The sequence below is a fragment of the Athene cunicularia genome (assembly GCF_003259725.1).
Source record: "Athene cunicularia isolate RWA chromosome 2 unlocalized genomic scaffold, athCun1 chr2_part1, whole genome shotgun sequence".
NCBI lineage: Eukaryota > Metazoa > Chordata > Aves > Strigiformes > Strigidae > Athene > Athene cunicularia.
The window spans coordinates 103,557,792-103,582,652 of NW_020799095.1; the positions used below are offsets into that span (position 1 = coordinate 103,557,792).

The following is a 24,861-nucleotide window of genomic DNA, read 5'->3' on the forward strand; positions in this document are numbered from 1 at the left end:
TCTTACAAGCTTTGGCTCTGGATTTTGTTTCATTTGTGACATACTTAAAAACCATTGGTTGTGAACCAGTGAAATAGTGTAAACCAGCAAGCAGGGAATAGAAAGGACTTCAAAATATGTAAGGCACAAATTACTGTGTGGCTGGTTGAGAGGCATAAGAGATTACAAAGTACTGTGGGAAGCTGCATGGGAAAGGAGATAGGAACAACACAGCACACAGTTGGCGAGGTAAAAAATGCCTTGGTATTTGAAGAGGGTATGCTGTTCTGGGTAGTGACACAATGCAGCTGGTCCTCCCTCTGCAACGGCCAGAAAGGTGGAAGATGGTGGCTCCCCAGGTCAGAAGTTCCATGCTAGGCTCCAGCACCTCAGCCAAGTGCTGTTCCCTGCTTAGTACCTGTGGCAAAGTTGCATCTCAGCCACATGTCAGCACAGGTGGTTTTGATACACCAAACAGTAGGGTAAGATAACTATCCAGGAGTAGGAGGTACTAAGATTTCTTAAAATGAGCCATAACACAAGACACCAAAGGACTATCCGCTGTGCCTGGAACCAGGAAAGCAGATACTGCTTTGATGATAAAAGACAGACCCAAACAGATCTCCTTGTTGCAGAGGATGAAGCGCTGAGCAGTAGAGCATTCCACTCTGAGAAATCAGTGAGTTCAATGAAGCAGCACTGCACAGACTTTTGAAAGTCCAGTAGCTGGTTTAAGTTTGTTCCACATCATCTGCTCTGCTGAGAAGGGCTTTTACTCAAAGTGATTAGAAGCTGCTTAGTGTAATTCAGAGATTAAAAAGTGAAACAGCTAATTATACTACCTGAACTATTGATGCTGCAACTCCAATTTATTTCATTAAATAAATGGAGCACTTTGCACCCTACGACTAATGCTTCAGATGTTCTGCACAGGTAGTAGATTTAGCTGTATTCGTTACCCTTACTTCACATTGTATAGGTTTTCCTCCAAATCCTTTATGTCTACTTTGTAGACATACTTGTAGACACTAGATTACAATATGCAGGAGAGCAACTGAGTTGCTTGTTTGTCCATCTAACTATTCCTTTCTGCTTGCTGTAGAGTACAGTGCTATCTACTATACATGTACTGAAGCTGGGGCAAAGGAAACAGAAATGGGAGGCTACAACAGTGGTAAAATTCTAATTAAATGAAAGAGGAGAATATCTGGGCTAGACATATACCTGTTAGTGCCTGCAGTTAGACCTTGCCTTCAAGAAGAAATCTACCTACCATGGACCAACTTATTCATTAATACCTAGTTGCAAGTTACTTGCAGTGTGGATAGTTCACCCTTGAAAAAAAGTTTCTTTCATACAAAAAAAGTATGCACATAGGGAAAATATTTAACAATCACTTTTAATACTCCCTTTAATGGAAAATCTGGATACAAGTAAGAAAATCCCTAACAATCAGGAAATATTTTTGCCACTAGTTAGCATGAAAATACTTTTTCCCCTCGAAAAAGAAAATACTTCAATTTGGCAAAGGACCAGAGAAGAAAGACAGGAATAATTTTTTTTGAGATAATTAAGACCTATAGGAAACATAATTACATTGCTCTGTGAGTATTACACTATTGGACAGTGAACTTTTGTTACTCAAAATACGGAAATGCTTGTTAAAGCTTTCCCCTTTTACCCTAAAAAAGCATTCTGCCAAATAACAAGATGTACAGGCAAATAAATCCATGTACACCATATACTGCTGAAGACTACTACTTTGTAATCACTGCAAACAGTAAGTTTTAAAGGGGCTAATCCAACTTGAGAAGCATTTGAGAGATGCTATTTATCAAAGCTTTGCTACATTACGTAGAAATTATTTTACTGGCACTGTAAAAATCTCCTGATCAGAATGCACTCACTCAAATAAACACATATACTTCCATCACATTTGAATCTCAGACCTTCAAATGCATATCCACAGACACATATTCTTTGCAGTTTTACTGGCTGATGCCAACAGAAACTAGTATAACTAAGGTTTCACATGCTCCAAAATTTTAATTGACAGTCAAGGCTGGAAGCCAGTGGGATCTCTTATTTTCAAAACATTCACGTCTTGTTATACAGAGGTTACCTGGCACAGCAGCTGCTATGAAACCTGTAGAAGTACAGGAATGGAAAGTCCAAGGCACTGAAGAGATCACCTGAGGGACAAAGCAATATACTCAGTGGAACACGAGAAAAAGAATTACCCACTGTTACAATCAGGGGAACAGCAATTATATGAACATTACTAGTTCAGCATTCCTTTGAGCCTTTACAGCTGGCTGACTTTTCATTTATGATGCTTTCCACATTTCACATGTGTTTAATGATTTCTCTGACCTTGCTTCTAGACAGTTCCTGCCTTCGCTGAAAAAGGGGAAAGGGATACATAAGACTATTCTTTACTAGTATACAGAAGACCCTGCTTAAGCAACAGTTGCCAGTGGATAGACACGCATCATATCCCCTTCTTTTATACAGAGCTCGTGATAAGTCCTACTGAAGCAACAGGAAACACAGACATATGTTGGCTGCTTTCCCCTCTGGCATTTGAACTCTGTCACACAGAGTAAGTGAGAGGTTTAAAAAAAGTTCTCCCAGATCCAAGCAGAGCTCTCGAGTACTTGTATTTCCAGGAACCTGGGCCCTGGTTGCTCTTGATATCAACAATCCTCAGGAGTTCTCCAGCCTTCAGGTTCTACAGATTCAGAGGAAGCTCCATCTTTCACTTTTGAAATGCAGCACTGTTTTGGTTAATATATTTATCTATCCTGGTAGGTGAATGCAGTATACACAATATGCACCACCAGGCAAAAGGGAGAATTTATAATTATTTAAATGCTGCTTTTTCTGTTTTTCTGACTGAGAAAATGCCTAGTGAAAGCAACAGATAAACATCTTTTTCCTTCTAACTATTTAAACATCAGATGACAGGAATATTAGCCACCATCAAATACTCAATTTCTCCATTTTTAGTCTTTGATATTTTGCTACTTCAAATCCTGCCATGGGCTCAAGCAATAGGATATATCTTAGGAAAGCAACAAAACAAAATCTCTGCGTAGCACTGAGGGCAGTGCAGAAAAGGAAGCTCAGTTCTATAAGGATTGCTGGGACGAGTTCATATTCACCAAGGAAGTCTTTGTTTTTTACCATGCATCACCTCAAAAACTGTTCTTTGTTGCCTGTCCCATGCTGCTTCTTTGCAAAAGGCAGCTAACAAACATATTAGTAAATACGATGCAAATTACACAGTGTTACATACCCTTCTCTCATCTTCCTACAGGTTATCACATTATTGGTCATATTCCTGTTGAATTCCATAGCTAAAATCCTACAGGGTTTGCCCTCTAAAGACATGCATGGAAAGGAAAGGCAATATGGAAACTTAAAAAAGGAACAACTCAATCCACTTTACCTGCTGGATGGGATGCAGAGGCCAACAGCACCACACTAAAAAGTAAAAAAAGATTAATTGTATGCTACAGAATTTTTGACATGGCCTGAACATTATAAATTGAAGGCTTTGTGTTTGTTTTTCATGGTAGAACTTACTGAAGTATAATAACCGAGGCATAGGTATCAATTTAAAAAAGAAAAAAAAAAGTTGGTTGGGAGGAATCTCTGGGGTCACATAATACAACCTCTCACCTGAAGCAGGACTATCACCAATATTTGATTATGTCCTCTGTGGCTCAGTCGCAAAAACCTCCCAGCATGGAGATTTCACACCTCTCTGAGTAACTTGTTCTAGGGCCACCCTACCCTTGTAGTGAAGAATTTTTTCCTGATGTCTTCGTCTTTAAACCACCAAAGCTGTAATTCAAGGTTGTTGTTTCATATTATACCATCTGCCACTCCTTAGAAGAGTTTGGCTCTATCACCTTTGTAACTCCCTTTCAAGAAGGTGTAGGCAGTTTTTAGGTTGCACCTCGTTCTCTACTTTGCCAGTCTCAACAAGATCAGCTCCTTCAAGCTCTCCTTGAAGCAGGCTGTGTGCTCTGGGTCCCTAACAATGTCAGTAGCCCTCTGCTAGTTCTTCAAGTTCTCAGCATCTTCCTTGAACTGGGAGGCCCAAAACTTAACACAGAGTATTCCAGCTGCAGCCTCAGCAATGCTCATAACTGCTCTCGATCTGGCAGCCACACTCCTTCTAATGTCGCCCAATATATGGTTTGCCTTAGTTTGACATGAACATGCACTACTGCCTCATACAGATTTCAGCATTCACTGTTACCCCCCAAGTCCTCTTAACAGACCTGCTGTTCAGCCAGCTGGTGACACCACTGAGACAGAATCAAGAGAGAACTGTGCTTGTGTCTAGACTTGAGCGTGTCTCTGTCCAAGGATTAATTGCAGCCGTGTGCATACTGATGTCCATTTTATAGGGATGAGCATATATTGCATACGAGTCAAATATAGCGTCTTATGCACATGACTGTGCATGCACTGCACATTCACAACCAAAATGTCAGTTAGAGAAAGGACAAATGTTGCAATTAAACAAGTTAAAAAAAAAAAGCATGAAAATAAAACCAAGTACCAGACAAATGATGCACATTTTTCAGAAAGATACAAGAGAACAAGAAAATCAGCTGTGACAAGTTCTTTACCTGGAGTATCGCTTAAGATTTCTGAGGTCCTACACAGACTTTAATCTCTGAGTTTGCAGTATAGTCTGTACAGAGCCTTTTCCACTGTTACTGATTCTTCCAGTAAATTTCTGATTTTTTTTTTCCAAATTTTTTCATTTCATGTTGTTTACAAGGTTAGAAGGCTACAGAAACATATTCTGAGGCACTGTAAGATGGGAGAAGCATGCATGTCTCCAAAGCAGAGCTACAGCTTCCTCCAATTACTAACAACAAAGACCCATGACAAACAAAAAGGACAAGAAGGAGAAGGAGAAAAGAGTATCTGGAGAGTTTGCTTCTTGATAATCACTACACTTACAAAAGTAAAAAGACATTCATTAATGTTATGAATGCTAAAACTAGGCTAATTACCAGTGATTCTTACAGTTCACTAGGCCCAGTCATGGCAGTAAAATGCAAACCCAGCCACCAGAGGAATGGAAGCCTGCACAATGAAAAGTTAAGGTAGAGAAAGAGCTGGAAGTGGTTCTCAACACACAAGGTTATGGCTAGAAAACCAAACTCGCTGTAAATGAGCTACCTCCAGTACCTGCAGCAGTACAGTATCATCAACATGGGCTTATACCAGCTACTGTACCAAGTCTGCTTGCTCTCAGCTGGTCCCAGTTCTCTACATGACCAGGCTACAGTACTTGGTGGCCAGCGCTTGGCAGGCTTTGGTGAATCCCAGTGTCATTTGCAGAGGCACCAGTAGCAAAAGGAAGTGCAAAGAGCATGGAAATCCTATGGTCAAGGAAGCCTGAGGAGGAAGCTTGTCACTGAAATCAGCCATGGAAGACAATGGGCTGAAGGAGGAAATGGTTCATGAGTGACAGGCAGACAGGTATTTTAGGCTTAATGTTTTATACAATGTCTTTGAAAGGCATCAGCTGGTACAGTATGTTAATTTTGTCAATATTTATGTATGTTTTTAAAAAATGTGGTTGTCACAAAGATATTAAACAAGGCAAAGCAGATCACTTACAGTAGGTAATTCCACCCTGCCCCTCCTCCCCACACACATGTGCTCTCCCCACAGGAGACACCAAGAGGAATTCACAATAAACAGGCCTGATTCCTCAGTTTCCTGGTAAAGAGAGAAAAGGAAATGAAGGCTTATTGGTTTTGACTGAATAACAGAGAAAACAGGGCAAGTGAAACTGTATCAACATTGATGAGAATTATGACTGAGCTGTGCTTCTCCACTTTTGTTTTTTGCATTCTTCATTTTTACACAAAAAAGCAGTGAGACTGGGAAATGCTCAGAGAGAAACTTCCTTCTGCAACCAGGAGGAATTGATAACCCTACCAGACATCCCAGGCTTCCATCCAAAGAAAACACAGGAGGAAAACAAAGCTTTCTTTGTGAAGTGGGGCAGGTTAAGGCAAATGGGTTAGATGGCATCTGAACAGAACATCAGTAGAAAAGACACAATGATGCTGTAAAACTAGATGAGGGATTCCGAGGTTTCCATACAGCCCTACAGCCTGGACATCAGGCTGCAGCAAAAACAAAATCCCTGTGCTGGATTTCTCTGCTCCTCTGTTTTTCCCTGTACTCAATATCGAGGGCTGGGTCACCAGTGTTTTTCTTTCTGGCTAAAAAGAGGTTTTGTCAGCAAGAACAGCAATTTATGCCTGCAAAGCTGCCTCTCCCTATTGCAGAAAATCTACTGCAGCTTTTTTAATTCACAGAAGTGACAGATTAGCAGCTCTTCCAGAAGCCAGATGTAGTTTAGCTGCATAGAGTAGAGCCTTTACCTCCACTCCTCAGTGTCATTTATCCACCATTTGAAACTCTCTTGTTGCAAGTCTTTTCTCCACACCGGTGACTGCTGGGCTATCTGGTATGCCTTCACGAACAAGTATCAGACAGTGACAGATATTGGGATGTACTGAAACTTTCTTCCAGGGTCTCCACAAAAAGTAACATATCTCTACCTGCCTCTTCTCTTGGGAGAAAGCCCAAGATGAGCCGCAATCCACTTCTAAGACATATTATGTATCCCTCAACATGCCAGGTAGACATTACTCCCCTCATGCTACCCCTTGCCAGCTAGCTAAGGGGGAGAAATCTGGCTCCCTCTTTGATAAGAAGTTGGAGACTCAAAATGAATAAAAGAAAATTTTACCTATGGTATGATAAAATGCAAGATTACTGGAAAAAAACACTAAACAGTAGAACACTAGAGTGCAGGGAAAATACAATACTGCACTAAAAAAAAGGTGGTGAGAACAAGACTGAAGGATTAGCAGGAAGTTCTTGGAAGTTTCCTATCTCCTCTTCTTCCCCCTCCCTGCCCCACGCATTTAAACACAAGGGAGATGGATGAATGGGATGGGGTTGAGCACTGAGAAGCAACACCACCCCTCCCTTCTCTGCATAGCACAGCTCTGCTTTCCCTCCTACACTTGTTCCTGGTCTGGCTCCTTTTTAAAAGCCACTAAATAATCACACTGTAAAATGATGAAGTGAGAAGAACACCATACTTTCAACATCAGCAAATATTTCTTCAGATCTGTTTGGTTCTGAAAAGTTCCTGTTCATGTACATCTGCTTAATATGTTCTCCCCTACCAAACTGTTACAGATTTTAAAACAAGAAATGGTGCATGGCATGTAGGGACAGCTTATGTTAGAAGACTGCTAATTTCAGTTGCACCTCTAGAAGCGTCCAACAGAGTCAATACAGTTAATGTTTCTTTTAATCTAAATATGTATTTTTTAAAATCAAATGTATTGGTACATTCTAGTATCTATTATCTTGAGGCAGAATTTTCGATCTCTCTGTCCAGGCGGTTTCCACACTCAGAGCACAACTGTGCTTTTGTACCAAAAAGAAACACTTTGGACAAACCTACATATTTTCCTATATATTAGGAAAAATTTCTTCACCAAAAGGGTTATCAAGCATTGGAACAGGCTTCCCAGGGAAGTGATTGAGTCACCATCCCTGGAGGTATTAAATGACGTGTAGATGTAGCGCTTAGGAACATGGTTCAGTGGTGGGCTTAGTAGTGTTAGGTTTATGGTTGGACTCAATGATCTTAAGGGTCTTTTCCAGCTTAAATGATTCTATGATTCTAAACACTTTCTGGCTGTGCCCACACTATTGCTTTCTTTTCTCCACACAGGTACATATCAGTTGTCTGATCTAGGTTAGAAATAAGGAGGTATAAAGGCCTATTAATAGTGCTAAGAGGATAAAGTTGCACTGATACCACACTAGCAAGTTCCTTCATAAATCACAGAATCATGCTTGTACAGACAAGAACCCCAGTACACATTAAACTGTCATGTTCTAGGGGTGGAACTGGGATCCTGTCATGGCTGAAACAAGTCCTTGAGAAGCCCTGAGTAGAGGAAGCAGCATGTACCATAACGCCTGCTAAATTACAAAATTTAGTGCTGGGCACCCTCTGACAGAGATAAGCACACGTTTATAGTAATTCTGACCAGAACTGCCCATTAGGAGTTAGTGCTCATTCAGAGAACGTTCAGAGTAAAATGCCCTCTACTCAGTGTGATGTAAAAAATACTTTTTGACTGTTTTCTACAGAAATTTAGCTTGGCAATAAAGCTCTGTGTACACATACATATATAGCACTACATAGCTCTCAAACATGCTGACCAGCTTAATCCAAATTTGGGAAATGGCAGTCATTTCCAAGATAACTATATGTGCAGAGGTGTCACAAAGAGACCTACTCTGCCAGTGCCTTCTGCAGCAGAAAGATTTCAGCCCCATTAGATGCTGGAAGACCTTCACAGCAGTAGCATGTCATGGAGGTCGCAAACAAGGAGAGAGCTTCTGCGAAATTTCACACCTTTTCAAACATCATCAGCTATTATGACAAAACAAAACTAAAAGAAATCAGATGTCACCCCATTGCCCATGGTATTGTTTGTTTTCCCTAGACAAGATGAGGCCCAAATGCTATGGACTGTGAGCTTCTCTAACACAAAGAACTATATATACATACATATATACACAGACATATAGATATCCACAGACCCAAGCCAAACAAATACGCATTCAGTCTTCTACCTCTTCTAAACCACCTGTTTTCCAGCAATTGCTTCACACCGTTGTCTCGCAAGCTACACTGACCTTTAAGCCTCCTAATGGTGAAAATCTTTGCAAGCTTTGAGAATATATTTTTGCTTTTAAGCAGATGTTAAAAAAAGCCATCTTCCAATTTGCACAATTCCATTGTCTTTTGTTTTTTTCTTAAAAAAAAAAAAGTTTTAATACATACCACTGCACCTTACAGTTCCTTAGTGAGATGTTTCTCCCTTTCAAAAGCCTCTAAATCAATAATCATGCTTTGCATGTAATGTGGAACTCCTGCTCTCTGCTGGACACAACTTCACAGACTTCAAAAGATACCATCAACTAGCAGAGCGGGAACCCAGCCTTGACTTTTCAATCAAAGCTGCAAAATTAAGACCTTCAGCCAAAATCTGAATTTAAAGGCTCAGGTCCAGATGCAGTTTTCAACTAAAATGACAACTGAGAGCCACAGTCATGCAGGTGCCAAATGAAAAACCAACTGATTTTAATGCTTGTTTCATGATTCTCCCTTCAACACAGACAAATAGCTACAGTTCATTCAAGACTTCATGGGTTATTTCTGCACACAGCAGCATATTTACAAGTTCCATGACTAAATTTTCAAAACAGTTTCAATAAACACAACTACCTTCTTTGAGTAAAATTGATTCGCTTTACACTTCACAGTAAATGGAAAACAACAATTGACTTAAACAAGAGCCTACTTCAAGCAATACTCAGATATTGTCAACACATGGGACCCTGGTAACTAGATACTAGAATGATACAAATGCAGAATCAGAGGCCTGCATTACTTATTTATGGAAATAGGAGATTCGATTGAACTAAGATAGAAGGAGATACACGGTATTATCACGTTGATAATGCTCACAAGATAAACGGGAACTGAAGTGAAGTAATTGTCCTACACTGGAGTCCCTGACGTGTTCCTATCAAGGATCTTTAATGTGGTCAGACAAGAGCACTCATCCATCTAACCAAATGGACAAGCACAATTTCAGTTTTGTTATGCTTATTCCTAACTTCTGCTCTCTCTCTTTCATTCCTTTTGATCATCCTTTATTGGAACTTAGTATTGATACTCCATAGTGTTCCCATACAACTTCAGCTACCATTCCAAGAAAAGAAGTCAACATATACAAGATGTGATTATGGATGGAGGACAATTGAGTAAAGTCTCTATATGCTTTACTGCAACTAAAGACTCACAAAAATCTAGTGAAAGCCATGTACACCAAATGTTCTGGTTTATAGGACTCTCTGAGGAAAGGACTGACTTTTTTTTTTCTTAAATAAAAAAAAACATAGGGGGAGTCTGGGCAGTGACTCAGGCTCTTTCCCTAACTACAAAATAACAAGACAATTTTGTATCTCCAAATCAGAAAAACAATTGAAAGTCTGAATTACTCAATCCCACTAGCAGCACTCAGAACAATCAGTTACTGCTCATGTTCTTTGCACATCGTACTTTTGTAATCGCTACCTCCCCTTCTGGCAATTTTGTACAAGTTTTATTTTCTGAAGTGGGGTATTGCCAGGGAGTTACTCTGTAAATATTATTTCTGGAAATGATAGATCACTTGTGCACATAGTGATTAAAAAATTCATAATTAACACCTCGTTACCTCCCCAGGTGTATATTGGCATGTCCAACTATAACCAGAGCCAAAAAAATTCAGCTGCTAAGCCATTCAACTTAGCACTGTTCTTTCAGGGAATGTCCTGCTAAATAAATACATTTAAGTAGTAGTAGCTATGAGTTTCCTCAACAAGCCACAGCTGAAAATGAAAACATATATGACATAAAACCAGCTATGGTGTATCAAAGGCTTATTCATTTTACCTGAATACATAGTTGATGTACTGTTGGTCCAGATCACTAGGAGAGGAAGGAAAGAAAAAAAAAGGTGTTCTTTTAATAAGAGATCAGTATATTAAGTAGTACTATAACACTGTAGTATTACATAACATTATATAATAATATATGACATAATGTTATAATTAGGTCATGATAACATTATAATTCTATATATTGTAACATTATTAATATTATCATAGCAATATATTCATCAGCATATTAACTTACACATCATTTGCACATTATTTATGTTGTTGCTATGTCAGCAGGAATTTCATTTAAAGTGAAGATAAAGTGAGACTGACTAAAATTTGGACTCTTTAAACAGAGATGGAAAATGGTTTTGAAATAAATCCTTATCCATATTCTATACACACATGTATTATGTACATATACATAATATTCAGCGGCAATATATCCAACCCATCCATGCAGACAACTGCAGATTACAGACACTGTGAATATGTAATGCCACTTGCTCTCAAAACAACTATTGTCTAGCTGAAGTTCTAACAGGTACATGGGATCAGTGCAAGGTTTCAAGGTTTTTAAGGTATTCAGGCCATTCCAGCCCCATAGCAAGTCACCAGGTGCTAAACACTTTTGAGACTGTGTCACAAAGGGAGGTACTGACAAATTCAAACCATGCAGGTTTCAAGACTAACACAAACTAACGTTTCCTCTTAGTGTCTGTAATTAGGGGTTCTTTTCCCAGGACTGAGTCATCACCCTTTGATAATACACTGTTTAAAGCTAATTCAGTATTCAAGTTAGCAGCGTAACTATCAATAACCACATGCTATTGTTATCAACAATAAGCCTCCTCTTGCAAGAGAAGTCACTAATGATTAACCAAGAGTGACCCAGCTCACGCTAATAACACAGAGATCCCTACAGTTTACCTGACCGCTACACAGATGTGTCTCTAACCCTCTTTGATAGCAATATTTTTAAAAGAGTATGAAAACACATTACCTTAAAGAGCTAGGTTTCCATAACTTGTGAAATACTTTGTAAGCCCCTGTAATTGAAATGACATATGTAACTGCCATAACATGCAATCATTCTGACAAACAACAGCTTGTTTGGCCATGATACCAGCAGATATGGAACCCCTCTGAATTACAGTTTAGCAACACAGCACAAAGGATAACTAAAATCTGAGTAAAATGAACCTATAGCTTCAAATTAATGGTTTTCAGAGTGTTAGCATTTCTGAGTTATGTCATGCTATGTGTTTCTGCTAGTCTGTTGAAGAAGAGGCAACTCCTAGCTCATGGCAACTACAAAAAAGTGTGTGTCTGCGTAACATGTGTGTGTAAATACATACAGAAAAGTGTCACAGAAGGGGTTCTTCAACACACCCTGCTTTGAGGGTAACTTCTATGACATGTTCATGTGTTTAGACTCCTACAACTGTTGGCTCTGAGCCATCTTTCCCCTTTAGAGTTCTCTCAGCTCTAAGATCTCCAGGTCCTTTACACTGACCTACCCACCTCTTGGTGAGCTCCCATTTCTATTCTGGGAAAAGCTTTAAACACTCAAGGAAGGAACAATACAGTTTCAGGATCTGTTTTATCAGACTCTTTCTTCAACGTTTTTTTTTTTATTTTATTTTATTCACAAAGAAAACCAGAACATGAAAAGCAAATCCAACAGAACCCTGTAATAGATGTCCTCAATTCTGTCTCTGTTAGACAAGCTGACGGGTAGAACACATGTCCTTTCTCTAATGCTCTGTGCAGTAAGTTAGTTCTATCGGTTTGCCCTTTCTTGTAGCATTTTTATTCTGGGTCAGTTGATAGGAAATCTAATTACACACAAAAAAAGCCCAACAGTCATATCAACAACTTTCTCTCAAAACCAAGAGAAATTGAAATAAGCTATATTTTGAGTATAAACATTATGTTGGCACTTCCTACATGTTTTAAGCACACAGAAGAGGCCTCCTGAAGACTTTCTAAGCAGTTTTCCACCTCCATGGCCTAGCACTGCTTTACAAATGAGACCTCTTGGCTCTGAGAAAGCAATTACAGAAAACAAGTATTCGAAGTGAAAAGTCCTTAGCTTTTCATTTTATCTAAATGAGCAAATGTTTACCATATAACATTTCCTAAAAAACCCCACACTATTTCTTATATATAGATTAACAACATACATATAGAATGAGATCTCTAGACTTCCCTAGACACAAATACATATAAACACATTACCTCTGCCCTGAAATTTTTACAGTATGAATAGACAAAATTAAGAAGCAATCATCCCTAATTTGCAGACAAGACTTAAGGTATGAATGAGTCACTCACTGAGTCTATAGGACAGCTAAGACCCAAATATAAGTCCCTTATTATCAGCCTAATGGTCAAAAAAAAATCTCCTAGTTAAAAATTACTACTCTTGTTTTCTTCAGATTTTCTTGGTCTGACTGTTTCTAGCCTTTCTGGGAAGAATTATGATTTATCCAAATCAATGTTTAGTCTGAAAAAGACAAAAGAAAACCTGACAGGTTATGCAACTCATTGTTAAAATTTTTTAAAAATGCCTATGATTGCATAAAACCCCCAACATTTCAACATCCTTCCTCTGGGAGCATATTCCATGATATTTTAGAATAGTTTTGTCAGTTTTTAAATAAAATCAGTGTCTGCAATAAAGCTCCAACTACAAGTTATTGCTTGGTTTTTTTCATGTTTCTTCTCCCGTCAGAAAGAAGTGTCTCTTAGCATGCAACCATAAAAAACTCCCAGCAAAGCTTAGTGCTTATTAAAATTGTATGTTTTTTTTTCTCATCCACTGTTAACTGACTGCAGTATCTAGTTTACTCAGTGGTTGTTTTCAATGTAAAAGCTATAAAAGTAATGCAAATGCACTTTCTTGTATTTACTGAGCTTCTTCGTTCTTTCCAAGTTTTTCTTACATTAAGAACCTTAAATATCAGTAACTTCATAATAAAGCTGATTTCTCCACACATTTACTCTTCCTAATTTTTTTTCCAAAAGGAAATAACTTACCAACACAGATCAAGTGAATTAGAGCCCATAAATAACCATTTGGATCAAACTGCAATAAAGAACATCTACATAAATAAAAGCACATTCATGTAAACATACATATCGCTATTTCCCCACAGTTATTTTCACAAAACAAGTACAGCCAGTAGGAGATATGCTACAAAGAAAGAGAAGATGACTGAAGAAGACTAGGAAGACTGAAGTTTTTCCTGTCCCACTTAGAGACCCAGCATATGCCAGTTACTCAGGCTCTCAGCTAATCTTGGTGAGAATAGCTTTATTTCTTTCAGAGATGTACACCATTTTAAACAATCTCAGCATATGGACCACATTTAGTCTTGTACTGGCAGTCAAGGAGGGAAAAATGTATCAGATGAATATCACTAAAGTTTTCATCTTGTCTGCTTTCCCCTCAGCCCCTGCAGCAGCTAAGCAGTCTCTCTCCCCAAGGCTCCAACTCACCAGAGCATCCAAAAGAGTGCTTAAACAGACATCTGCCTCTGAGCAAGGTATGTTCCCTTTACAGCCAATGAGGAAAAATCAACATTTTTGAGAGGATATTGCCATATTTTAGATGTCTGCTTTCAGGTGAGATTAATTATATACCAGAAGTTCCCACTCTGCACCATGGACTATGAAGGGAGCTAGCGCAGGTACAACACTTCTGATGGCTACATTTGATCGGATGCATCCAGACAAGTTCCGGATCCATCCCACCTGACTCCAGATATTAACTAAAGTACCTAAAACAAGGAAGCAGACTTTCTAAGTCTCCAAAAGAGAAAAGCACCTCCAAGGAATAGATTTTTGCTGGACTGAGCACTCTCTGGAGGTACCTCCTTTCTTTTTCCAGTTGCTTCAGAAAGCATGTAGAGTGAATACAAAGCTAATTTAGGAATCTCCTGAAAGTACATGCTATTAATTCAAACCTAAATTATTTGTTCTAAGCCCTATAAGAAGTTAAACCATGGTTTCCCCAAGCCATCACCTTCACTGAGAGATGTATGCCTGCATTATTCAGAGGTTTTACCATAACAAAAACACATTAAAACCAGCAACAGGCAACATTTATAATTCCTTCACAGGAATCCCACCCTAGCTTACATGTAAAAGCTGCATCCCTCATATGTTAACAAGATGTCAAACATTAAGGTCTAACTCAGGCTGCTTCGCAAAGTAGAGCTCACCTGTGTGTCACATAATGGAAGGCACACTGCTGCTACCAGGAGGAACAGCACACTGTGGAGAAGGGGAAAAAAACCAAACAAGACCAAAAGCTTGTAACTTGGATTTGTACTCTTAGCAAAGTATTAGGCAATTCCACTCAATCATATACTGATATTTCATTTATTTAATTTTTATTCCATATTTTAAAAGTAATTTGTCCCACCAAAATGAGTTTCTCATCATGCATTCTTCATAACTCATACACAGCAAAGTTGAATGAGAACAGAAGCAGCACAAAACATCTCAGCAGTGATGAAAACAAGTTTTTTGGTAGGAAATGTTATTCTTCACTTGCCATCTGGCTTCCCTAGCCTACTTCAGAAAGCTAGAATTAACCAATTTCTGACTGTGAATGGTTATCAACAAGTTCCTTCATTAAGGTGAATGACATATAACAACAATTCCAGCAGATGTGACTCCATTAAAAGTTACGGTGAACACAGAGCAAAGTGGGAGCATTATTACACTAGAAATGGCTTAAGGACAGCACAAGTCCTTCCCTAGTCCACTGACTTGGACCAAATAAATTCTTAACCTGTGGCTGAGTCGGTATTTCGACAGGCTACACTGAATACACTGATGTGGAATTTCTATGAACTATAATAACAAACATTTGCTTTTGCAGAAAAAAAACCAAAACCTTATTTTCCTTCTCTTTAGGGGCATAGGAAAAGACAGAATAACAATGATAAAAACTCCCGTATCCTTGACAATAATCCAGTGGTGAAAACAAGGACCCAGTAAGTCAAATAATGGAAACAACAGGAAGCAATTAGGAAGATGGTCCCTCTAAGTACACTAAATAATAACCCAACATTATCCACTCTATGTACAGCTAAAAGATTAAATGTGGAGGACAGCAAATATGCATTCTTCAAAGGGATGGGTGGGGAAGAATTAAACTTTTAATACATGACTGGCTGATTTCTGTTTTGTCCCTTTCTATCTCCTTTCTGAAGCCTAAACAACTAGGGCCAGCAACGGTCAGTAGTTTGTGTAGCTTAATATTCTCACAGAACTGGGTATCACTCCCCTTTAATTTCTTAGGAAAGGCATTTTTAGCTATTTTCTATCACATTAATAATCTTTCTCTTACTGTTTAAGATTACCCACTGGAACTTCAGACCTGACTATCTCCTTTCCAATAACACACCTACAAGCACTGCTCTGTTATTCAGGAGACTGGCCTTCTGGCTTTTCTATTTTTATAAGGAGAAAAAAAAAAGTATCTAATTAAGCTATTGTTAAAAAAACCCCAACATTTTAAAAATACTTAATTACTCCTATGTTGCAATTTAGGCTCACCGCCCACGGGAACGTGCCTTAAATTCTTCATTGTTTTGGTGTGCCATTATCTGAAGCAAATACAGAAGCTGAAGCCAAAACAAGTCTGAATCTGAATCTGAGCAGTATCAAAAGCTTACCTACAGACTTTCAGATGAGAGGTCTGCTGTAAAAAAGAAAGTATGATTAAAATTTAAAAATTTAAAAATAAAAATGGTGAAATAGTGTTTTCTCCTTCCAAAAACAGAGAAGTGATGATAGCAGATTTGACTGCACTGAACACATTAAAAATACAGTGAGCAACATTCAACAGCCTATTATGTTTGAGTACTGCTTCGCAAATTTCATTTGAAAAAAGAACCATGTCTACAGATTAGCCTATTTTAACTTGATTTATATTTTCAGATTATTTACCAGCAGGTAAACCTAAAACCAGACATGAACTTTATACCTGGTCCTCAAACCTCACTTGAACTATACCAAAACTATGTATTGCATGACCTCAAATACTGAGTACTCTTAATTAATTAGGTATTACCCCAGACAAATCAGTCTTGGTCTAAACTCATGAGAGTTTCCCAGCCCTCTGGTCCAAAATTACTCTCCAGAAGCTTCCCAGCAGGGCCTGTGTTTGCATTCTCCTTGTCAAGAGTGCTTTTGTTTTCCAAGAGAAGAGACATGAACATGTGAGTTAGAAGGAAAATATGAAACACTTTGACAGGGACACCAATCAGAGGACAAAACCACAGGGACATGCCATGGTACACACTGCTATGTCCCTTAGGCATAACCTTAGTGACCTCTTCAGTTTGTTAGTAGCAAGCATGGGCCATTTATTAGTCTTTTATATACACAACAGAGGTAATGAATGGAAGATCCCTTCCACAGCAAGCCAGGGGCCACTGTAGAAATGACTTTGTGATGAATGATTTCCCAGTGTTACCTCACACAGCAGCTCTCTGGTCAATTAGAAAAGCATTTCATAGCCTAAAAAGAAGGATCCCCAATGCAGTTTGTGAGAAACAAAGCCAGCTCTTACTAAGGATAGCAGGAATTACTCTCCTGACTTATCTTGGGACAGATTCTCAAGCATTCAAAGCAAATCCAAAAGTTCACTGTTTTCCTGTATTTCATGTGGAGATGCGATCTATATACAACCATACAATACATCAAATACTAGGTATATTATACTGGTTAGATCTAAGGACCCAGTACTCCTTCCTCTCAGCTCAAACAGTGAGATTCTTACATAGGGCATGAAAGAGGCAATATTAATTTCCAAAATGAAAAACCAAGCACAACCAAGCTAGTCTTACAAATTCAGATCAAATTGTCGAGACACATTTGCAGTGTTTCATCAACTAAAGGGGAAAAGAAAACATCAATATAGATACTTGTCAGTAGCAAAGCTCTCTCTGGGTCTTAATGACTAGCTTTCACAGCAAGACTAGAAAAGCATATGGCCATATTAAAAGAAATTAGGTGTCTTGTTATAGGGCAATTATATCACAGGAGGTACCTTGAATGTTTCAATTAATATATCAATTACCTCTTTCTGCACAAACTTCTGGAACCCACAGGTTATAACTTCTGCTGCGTTGTGCACGGTGAGGAACACTGGGATTGGCTGCCATTGGGAGAGAACAAAAACACCCAGATCAACCCAGAACAGTCAGTCACACACATAGGAAGGGGCATTCCTCCTAGGGATAGCTGTCCCACAAGTTTGTGGGTTTGCTTTGTTTTTTAAACTGTAAACCTATGCCACATTTCTTAAAAGAGACTTAGAACTATTCCAATCACTATTACATGGCACAGGAATCTTTAAACACAGACCCTGCTTGCTGCTTCTTCCACTTTCAAATGCTTGGTTGGTTTGTTTGTACACAGCTACCTTGGTGAAATTTGCTTCAGGTTTCTGCCTCTAGTTTTGCATCTCTATTCAAGTATCTGCAGCCTCCACGGTAAACAGTTCGCATTAGTTTTTCCATCTCTGTCTACTGGTACTAAGAATACAGTCTGACTCCTAGCAACAGAATTATGGGTGAGATGATTTTAGGTGATTGCTTTCAGTTACTGCTAGGAAGAACTGCCCAAAATTAGGGTAGAAATGTAATAGTTCATACATAAGTGATGTTGAAATTATACCTAGTGAGGTAACTGGACACCATCCCAACATGAAATCATTAAGAAACAAACCCCAATGATAACAATAATGAATCAAACACCCATTGCCCCAGGCAAACCCAACCAGAATTAGTGGTTCATAATACTTCCTCCAAATCAGATCCACAGTCTCTCACACAGTTGAAACAGAAGCAATTCTCTGTCCTGATTAAGATAATCTAAACACTAAGACAGTTTTAGGAAGCAGTATTTCCCCACCTCTGTACAGTATTTAAATTACACTAGTAGAGAATGAGTTAATTTCTCAGTGATGTCCATGCCTTTTAAGTATTAGGTGATATAAGCAGCAAATATCTCAATAAATTTGAATTTGTATTCAGAAATCTGTATTTTCTGATTTTTTCTTTTCATTCCCATAAAGCTGGATAAGCATCGCTTATTAAACATTTTAAGTTATAATGACAACTTGGGTGGATCCATAAACACAGCAGTTACACCAAGATAACTTTTAACACCTCTAAATTAGCAAGGAATGAAAAATCACACAAACACAACCAGCATGAAGTTGTCAGGCCCAGCTTCACCAATTCTGAAAACGAATTCTCAACCCTGCTGCAGAACAACTGAGAACATAAAACCAGAGGTATCTAACATAAGCATCCTGAGCCTGACACAATAATAGGAAATACAAGAAATAACCATACACAAGTAAAGTTGTCAGCAGAATTTACATTCCTTTTGTGAAGCCAATTTATTTGGTTCATCTTTCCTCCCCCCCTGCTTTTGGCTCTTCCAAATGCATTTTGGAGCCAACAATGGCTCCAGTTTGCCTAGCCCAGTTAACCTTCTCCATATGTCTTCTGTCTTTGATGTGTTTCTTAAATTTGTGAGTGGACTTAATGCTTACAAAAAGAAAGGTTTACTAGTTGGGCAGGCTGGGTGAATAGACTGTACAAATCTCCCCTCTCCACTTTGCATACTTTTGTTAATGCTAAGCAGCCCTCCTCCAACACCAGCCCCAAACTCCTGGGCACAGGAGACTGACAACACCTCTAGGGAGAGGCACAAACAGAGATTAAGACTGTAGCCCTGCCAGTATACAGGAGCATTTGAAAGTTGGTCTCCCTGGCTTTGATCAAAAAAGTGCACGTAATTTCTGCTTCAGAAATATACCCACTTAATTAAAATACACTGCTGAGGTGAGGCAATTCAGGTACAAGTTTGGGAAAGTCCATTTTCCTTCTCATCATGCCATAAAATTGTTGTGCACAAAGTTATCGTAAGTAAAGCTTCTATGTAGAATTGAATTTAGCCCCAGTACAAGGCATTATACAGTAACTATGGCCTAAGACTATTTGTCCTTTTGTCTTTCCTCCTAAACTGGCCACAGAATTAGGCCTCTAAATCCCCATTCATGTACAACAAAAAGCCATTCGGAAATGGAAGATGCTACTTAGGAAAGGTTTGAGATACAAATCAAAACCATTCACAGGCCCTCTGCCACTCGCTCTTGAATGACCAGAAAGGGGACAGAAGGGAAACAAGGTAACTTACAGGATAACTAGGAAGTAAGAATAAATAGCAGAGAGGATGTGATTCATACCTCCTCCACCTCCCAGGTGAGCAGGCAGCAAAGATGCTGCTGCCAAGGTTTTATTGCTGTTTTAAGACAGTGCTCTCCTGAGGGATCTTTACTCAGTTTACACCAGGGAGGCCCAACAGAACTTGCTTTGACAAGGACTCTAAAGGAAGTAAATGCAATCACCCCAAAACAGAGCTAATCTGGAGGCACGGGGCTTCTGAGCACATGCCTGTGCTTTCCAAAGGTCACCTAAGTCTGAGGTCAAGCTCCCAGCCTTGTCTGTGAGGACAGATCTCCCGTCCTTTTCTGCCCTACCTATCCACTGGGATGTTCAAGGGACCACTACAAGCAGTATCTTGTGAAAAAAATCCCTTTTGATCCTTCTTGGGGTTTAGGAGCTGGCTTTGGAATTAGATTAGGATGCATTGACAGAAAGCAGAAAAGAACTAGTGCAAAATCTGGCCTTGCAAAATGATACTGCTGTTTTTAAAAAATTCATGTCACCACTTTTTTTTTTTTAAAGAAAGACTGTATCATTTTAGTATAAAGCATTCAACTTAATGAAAGCAAATTTGATATTCTCTAAACATTTGGTAGGTTATTGTGATTCAAATAGTGTGATTGTGAGCCAGCAGTGTGCCCAGGTGGCCAAGAAGGCCAGTGGCATCCTGGCTTGTCAGCAATAGCGTGGCCAGCAGGGACAGGGAAGGGATCTGACCCCTGTACTCGGCACTGGTGAGGCCGCCCCTCGATTCCTGTGTTCAGTTTTGGGCCCCTCACTACAAAAAGGACATTGAATGACTCGAGCGTGTCCAGAGAAGGGCAACGAAGGTGGTGAAAGGTCTGGAGAACAGGTCAGGTCAGACAAGGAGCAGCTGAGGGAACTGGGGGTGTTTAGTCTGGAGAAGAGGAGGCTGAGGGGAGACCTCATCACCCTCTACAGCTACCTGAGAGGAGGGTGCAGAGAGCTGGGGATGAGTCTCTTTAACCAAGTAACAAGCGATAGGACAAGAGAGAATGGCCTCAAACTGTACCAGGGAAGGTTTAGACTGGATGTTTGGAAGCATTTCTTTACAGAAGAGGTTGTTAGGTGTTGGAATGGGCTGCCCAGGGAGATGGTGGAGTCCCCATCCCTGGAGTTGTTCAAGAGTCAGATCAACATATCACTGAGGGATATGGTGTAGTTGGGAACTGTCAGTGTTAGGTTAATGGTTGGACTAGATGATGTTCAAGGTCTTTTTCCAACCTATATGATTCTGTGAAATGAATCATAAAACTGATTAATCTAACCCTTCCCATAATCTCTTTCCAACTTTCAATTTATTTTTTCAAAACCTGTAAAGCATCAAAAGCCTCTCACTGAAATGGTCTTCATCCTATTCCTGGAAGAATTTCCCACAGAACCCACAGCCCCCTTTGCAAAGTTACAGCTAGTAACTTCTTCAGCTTCTTCCCTCCTTGCACAATTCAGACCTCCGAGTTCTGCAAAACACAGAGACCTCTAGAGAGATGCTGAGTGCTTTGCACTGTCACAGAAGTGGTTTTTAATACTGCTCTACACTTTGTAGGATTGGACTGCTGCTCTAGCACCATTAACAATGTATGTGTTATTTAAATCCCTCCTCTCTTCTTTCCCAACCCAGGAACAGCATTAAATACCTTGTATGAAGGGAATGTTCTTTGCTAATAAAGAAGAGGTAATAAAGAACTGACTTCTACTTGTGCATTTCTTACCAATCTAGACAGGGCCCTAGAGCCAGCATAAATAATGCCAACAAACAGTACTGAAGCAGGAAGCCATGACAGGATTTCAGACCTGTAAAAACAATTAAAATCCCATTACTTCACCACATTCTGTTTACATACAGTCAGCAACAGTTGCTTGCAAGGAATACAATAATACATATACATGTACATATATTTCAAAGGTGTGCATATTAAATTCCTTGTCTGATTGTTCAGTATTTCTCCCAAGTAGTAAAGAAATCTGAGACAGAAATGAATCATTTCATCTAATCCCAGCGAGGAACTATCTGCAGATATATTTTAATTTCTTTTACTCTTTCTCTGGCTCCAGTCCCTGCAAAATCATTCGTTTCATAGCAATTACTCCTATTGGTTTTACGGGAGAGAAATTTCAACTAATTTCCTGGATGTGCTGTAAAAAGAAGAAAAACCGACAAAGGCATAAAATAGAGTACTTGCACAGACAGCACACATTTTCACTATGTACAAACACACTTGCCCACCCACACGTTCACTTCTCAGCCAGATTTACAAAGAGATTGTTCCTAAAGATCAGATTGTCTCTGTGGGAGCCTGTCTCTAAGATTTCCTAATGATACTCCTTTGACTAAGCCTAACTCCTAGAGGCAGTTTGACAACTAATGGAGGAATGAAGTCATCACAGATTGATCTGATATTTTTTTTAGCCATGGTTACTGCAGTAGGGTCAGGTTTCAGGTCTGAGAAAGGGCTTCAGAATCTGCATTTTTCCTTTTTTTGATCTCAGTACTTAAAGGGAAGAAGGGATCAGGTAGGTGGTAAATTTCACAGAGAATAATTTAAGATTTTGAGCAAGGGAGGATAGCAGTAGCAGAGATCTAAAGGCTTGACCCAAAGACTTCCCAAGACTGAAGATACTGCCACCCCCATTCTTCCCAAGCTTTGAATTAAAGTCAAGAAAATGTTAGTGAATAATGCTGGTTCTCAAAACACAGCCAAACTGCTTGTAGTTCCTTATTTTGGATTACACTTCCAAGTAGCATGTAAGGCTTAACACATAATTATAGGTACTGCTACACTACCACACGTCATGGAACATAAGCAAAACAGACCACCAAATGATGAAATCAGAGCAGTCTGAATGAAGATAAAACACACCCAAAGATTCATGTAAACACAGACAAGGAAAAAAACCTAAACAACACATTTCCTCTTTTTTTTAATACATATTTTTCTAAGGTACTTGATCAGAAGCCCAGGGTAACAAAAACAGAGTAATCTTTAGATCCTTTGACTGGCATAAATATTTGCTCTGTTTTTTGGGGTAGTCGCCATATTTTTTTTATAAAAACACTGTTCCTTTTAAGGTTATTGACTTCAACTGGAATTTCACCAAGACCACGATTTAAAACTGTCATACCTCATTATCAACAAGTTCACATCAGACACCACCAAAAATATCCCCACCCTGTTGGAACTGCAACAAAAAGAAGAAAGGGGAGGGAAGAAAAGAAAGGAGGACTAGGAAGATGAAAGGAACACACAATGAAAACTTAATTTTCGTTTAGAACATAACACTCTTTCATGTTCCCCACCACTAAATTCTAGGAATCCCAAATATATCTTCATGTCCAATGCAATACTGTGACGTGCAATGGAAAAGGACTTCAGATGCTTTTTCCATGATGTTAGGGTAGAATTTTATGTTGCCAAGTGGGAATTTCAGGACTGAAAAAGAATGCATGGATGTTTGATGTAATGTATCACCACCAACAATCTGTCTTGTATGTAAACCAATTAGTAGCTTATGTTGGCAATACAGTGATGTACATGCAAAACAGGAAAGCAGTGATATACATGCAAAACAGGAACTGATAAGCTTGTGGTTATAGAGCTAGATCCAAAGCCCGCTAAAGTCAATGAGTAGTTTCCCCTAAACCACACTTTGGAGCTTTGGTTTAACCAAGGCTCTGAGCTGCTGCTTAGCTGTGGGACAAATTCAGCATTACAAGAAATGCCAATCAGACCACATAGGACTTCTGTGCCTATAAGGGTTAGGCAGAAACTGGGCGACAGATTGCACTGCCTATACACACTCCTCTATGCTTCACAGCGCCCTGGTTTTGGATACAAGTTTTGCAGACAGTCACCACCCTTTAGAAGCAACAATGATGGTGACAGAGTCTCTTACAGCTGGGAGTACTAGGGGGAAGCAGATGAAAACAGGATATCCACAAAACCTAAGAGAAATTACTCTAAGTAAGATGTTTCCATTTGGTCTTTATTGTGCAGCTAGTATTCCAGACTTTAAACAAAGGGTGATCTCTTATGCAATAAAATAGTTCTGCTGAGACACTTTGGGATAACCTGAACTGGCTCAGAAAGCATACGAGATCAGTTCACATGAGAGAAATACTGAGACTTTGTGGAAATAAACAAGTGAATGGGTGGCAGTTTATTATTTGAAGCATGACAAGACTGGGGACTTGATATGGTATTCTTAAGCATCCTACACATACAGAAAACACCCCCAAACCAACAGATTCAGAGACCAATATTCTGTAAGGGAAGGAGTGGAAATGTCCTTGTCCCAGTGGTAGTACTAAGAAAAATCACCTCTGGAGGGGTAAGGAGCTTGAGAGGAAGTGGCAGACAGAAGCTTTAAGACATTATATTTGTTTGTTGCAGAGTTTTTTGTTTGGGTGGGGAGGATGGTTTTGGTTTGTTTTTTCAATACAGAAAATATATCCTACAAGCCCAGTTCAGCAAAGCATTGAAGCATGTGCCTAATTCTTCTGAAGAAAGATAGGTTTAAACTCATGCTTAAGTAGTTGGAGGAATTATAGCTAAGACACCTCAAATAATTCTGGTCATTTCATTCAGTCTGTTCTAGAACAGGTACTCTGTATTAGCTAAACTAATGAAGTTTCTCAAGATGTATTTTAATCACTTTTCTGATAGTGTGCTGACATCTAGTGGCCTGAAGTCTCTATCATCAAAACCACGAACTAATTTATCATGAAAACTTTTCTTAGATAAAAACATCTTCTCCAACAGCAGCAAATGGTTCTTGTCCAGTATTTTCTTTAATGTCTTCCAAGTTTTGAAACACTGAAAATATCTTTTCCAAGCTGGAAAAAAACCCAATTCAATCTGCTTAATTTCATGATTTAAAGCAAAACTAATCATCTAGTGATGAAAAGCTGAACTAAAAAGGACATTACTGGTGCCTGTAGACGGTTCTGTGAAATCAGAATCTGCATAAACAATATACATTTGATAATAACATATATATCCATAGTAACTGCCACTAAAGAAAGGTT

General features: G+C 39.1%; 1 protein-coding gene across 1 annotated transcript in view; it reads right to left on the bottom strand.

Moving 5' to 3' along the window:
- Positions 1 to 24,861, bottom strand: part of TMEM241 (transmembrane protein 241) — a 64,766-nt gene that overhangs the window by 31,164 nt on the left and 8,741 nt on the right. Inside the window, exons 4-13 of the mRNA XM_026842210.1 lie at positions 22,959 to 23,015; positions 21,548 to 21,629; positions 17,654 to 17,731; positions 16,245 to 16,270; positions 14,781 to 14,832; positions 13,594 to 13,642; positions 11,555 to 11,600; positions 10,565 to 10,600; positions 3,431 to 3,465; positions 2,102 to 2,171 (exon numbers count right to left, since the gene is read on the bottom strand). Coding sequence (XP_026698011.1) covers positions 2,102 to 2,171; positions 3,431 to 3,465; positions 10,565 to 10,600; positions 11,555 to 11,600; positions 13,594 to 13,642; positions 14,781 to 14,832; positions 16,245 to 16,270; positions 17,654 to 17,731; positions 21,548 to 21,629; positions 22,959 to 22,963 — 479 coding nt within the window. The 5' untranslated portion in view covers positions 22,964 to 23,015. The remainder of the gene's footprint in view (positions 1 to 2,101; positions 2,172 to 3,430; positions 3,466 to 10,564; positions 10,601 to 11,554; positions 11,601 to 13,593; positions 13,643 to 14,780; positions 14,833 to 16,244; positions 16,271 to 17,653; positions 17,732 to 21,547; positions 21,630 to 22,958; positions 23,016 to 24,861) is intronic.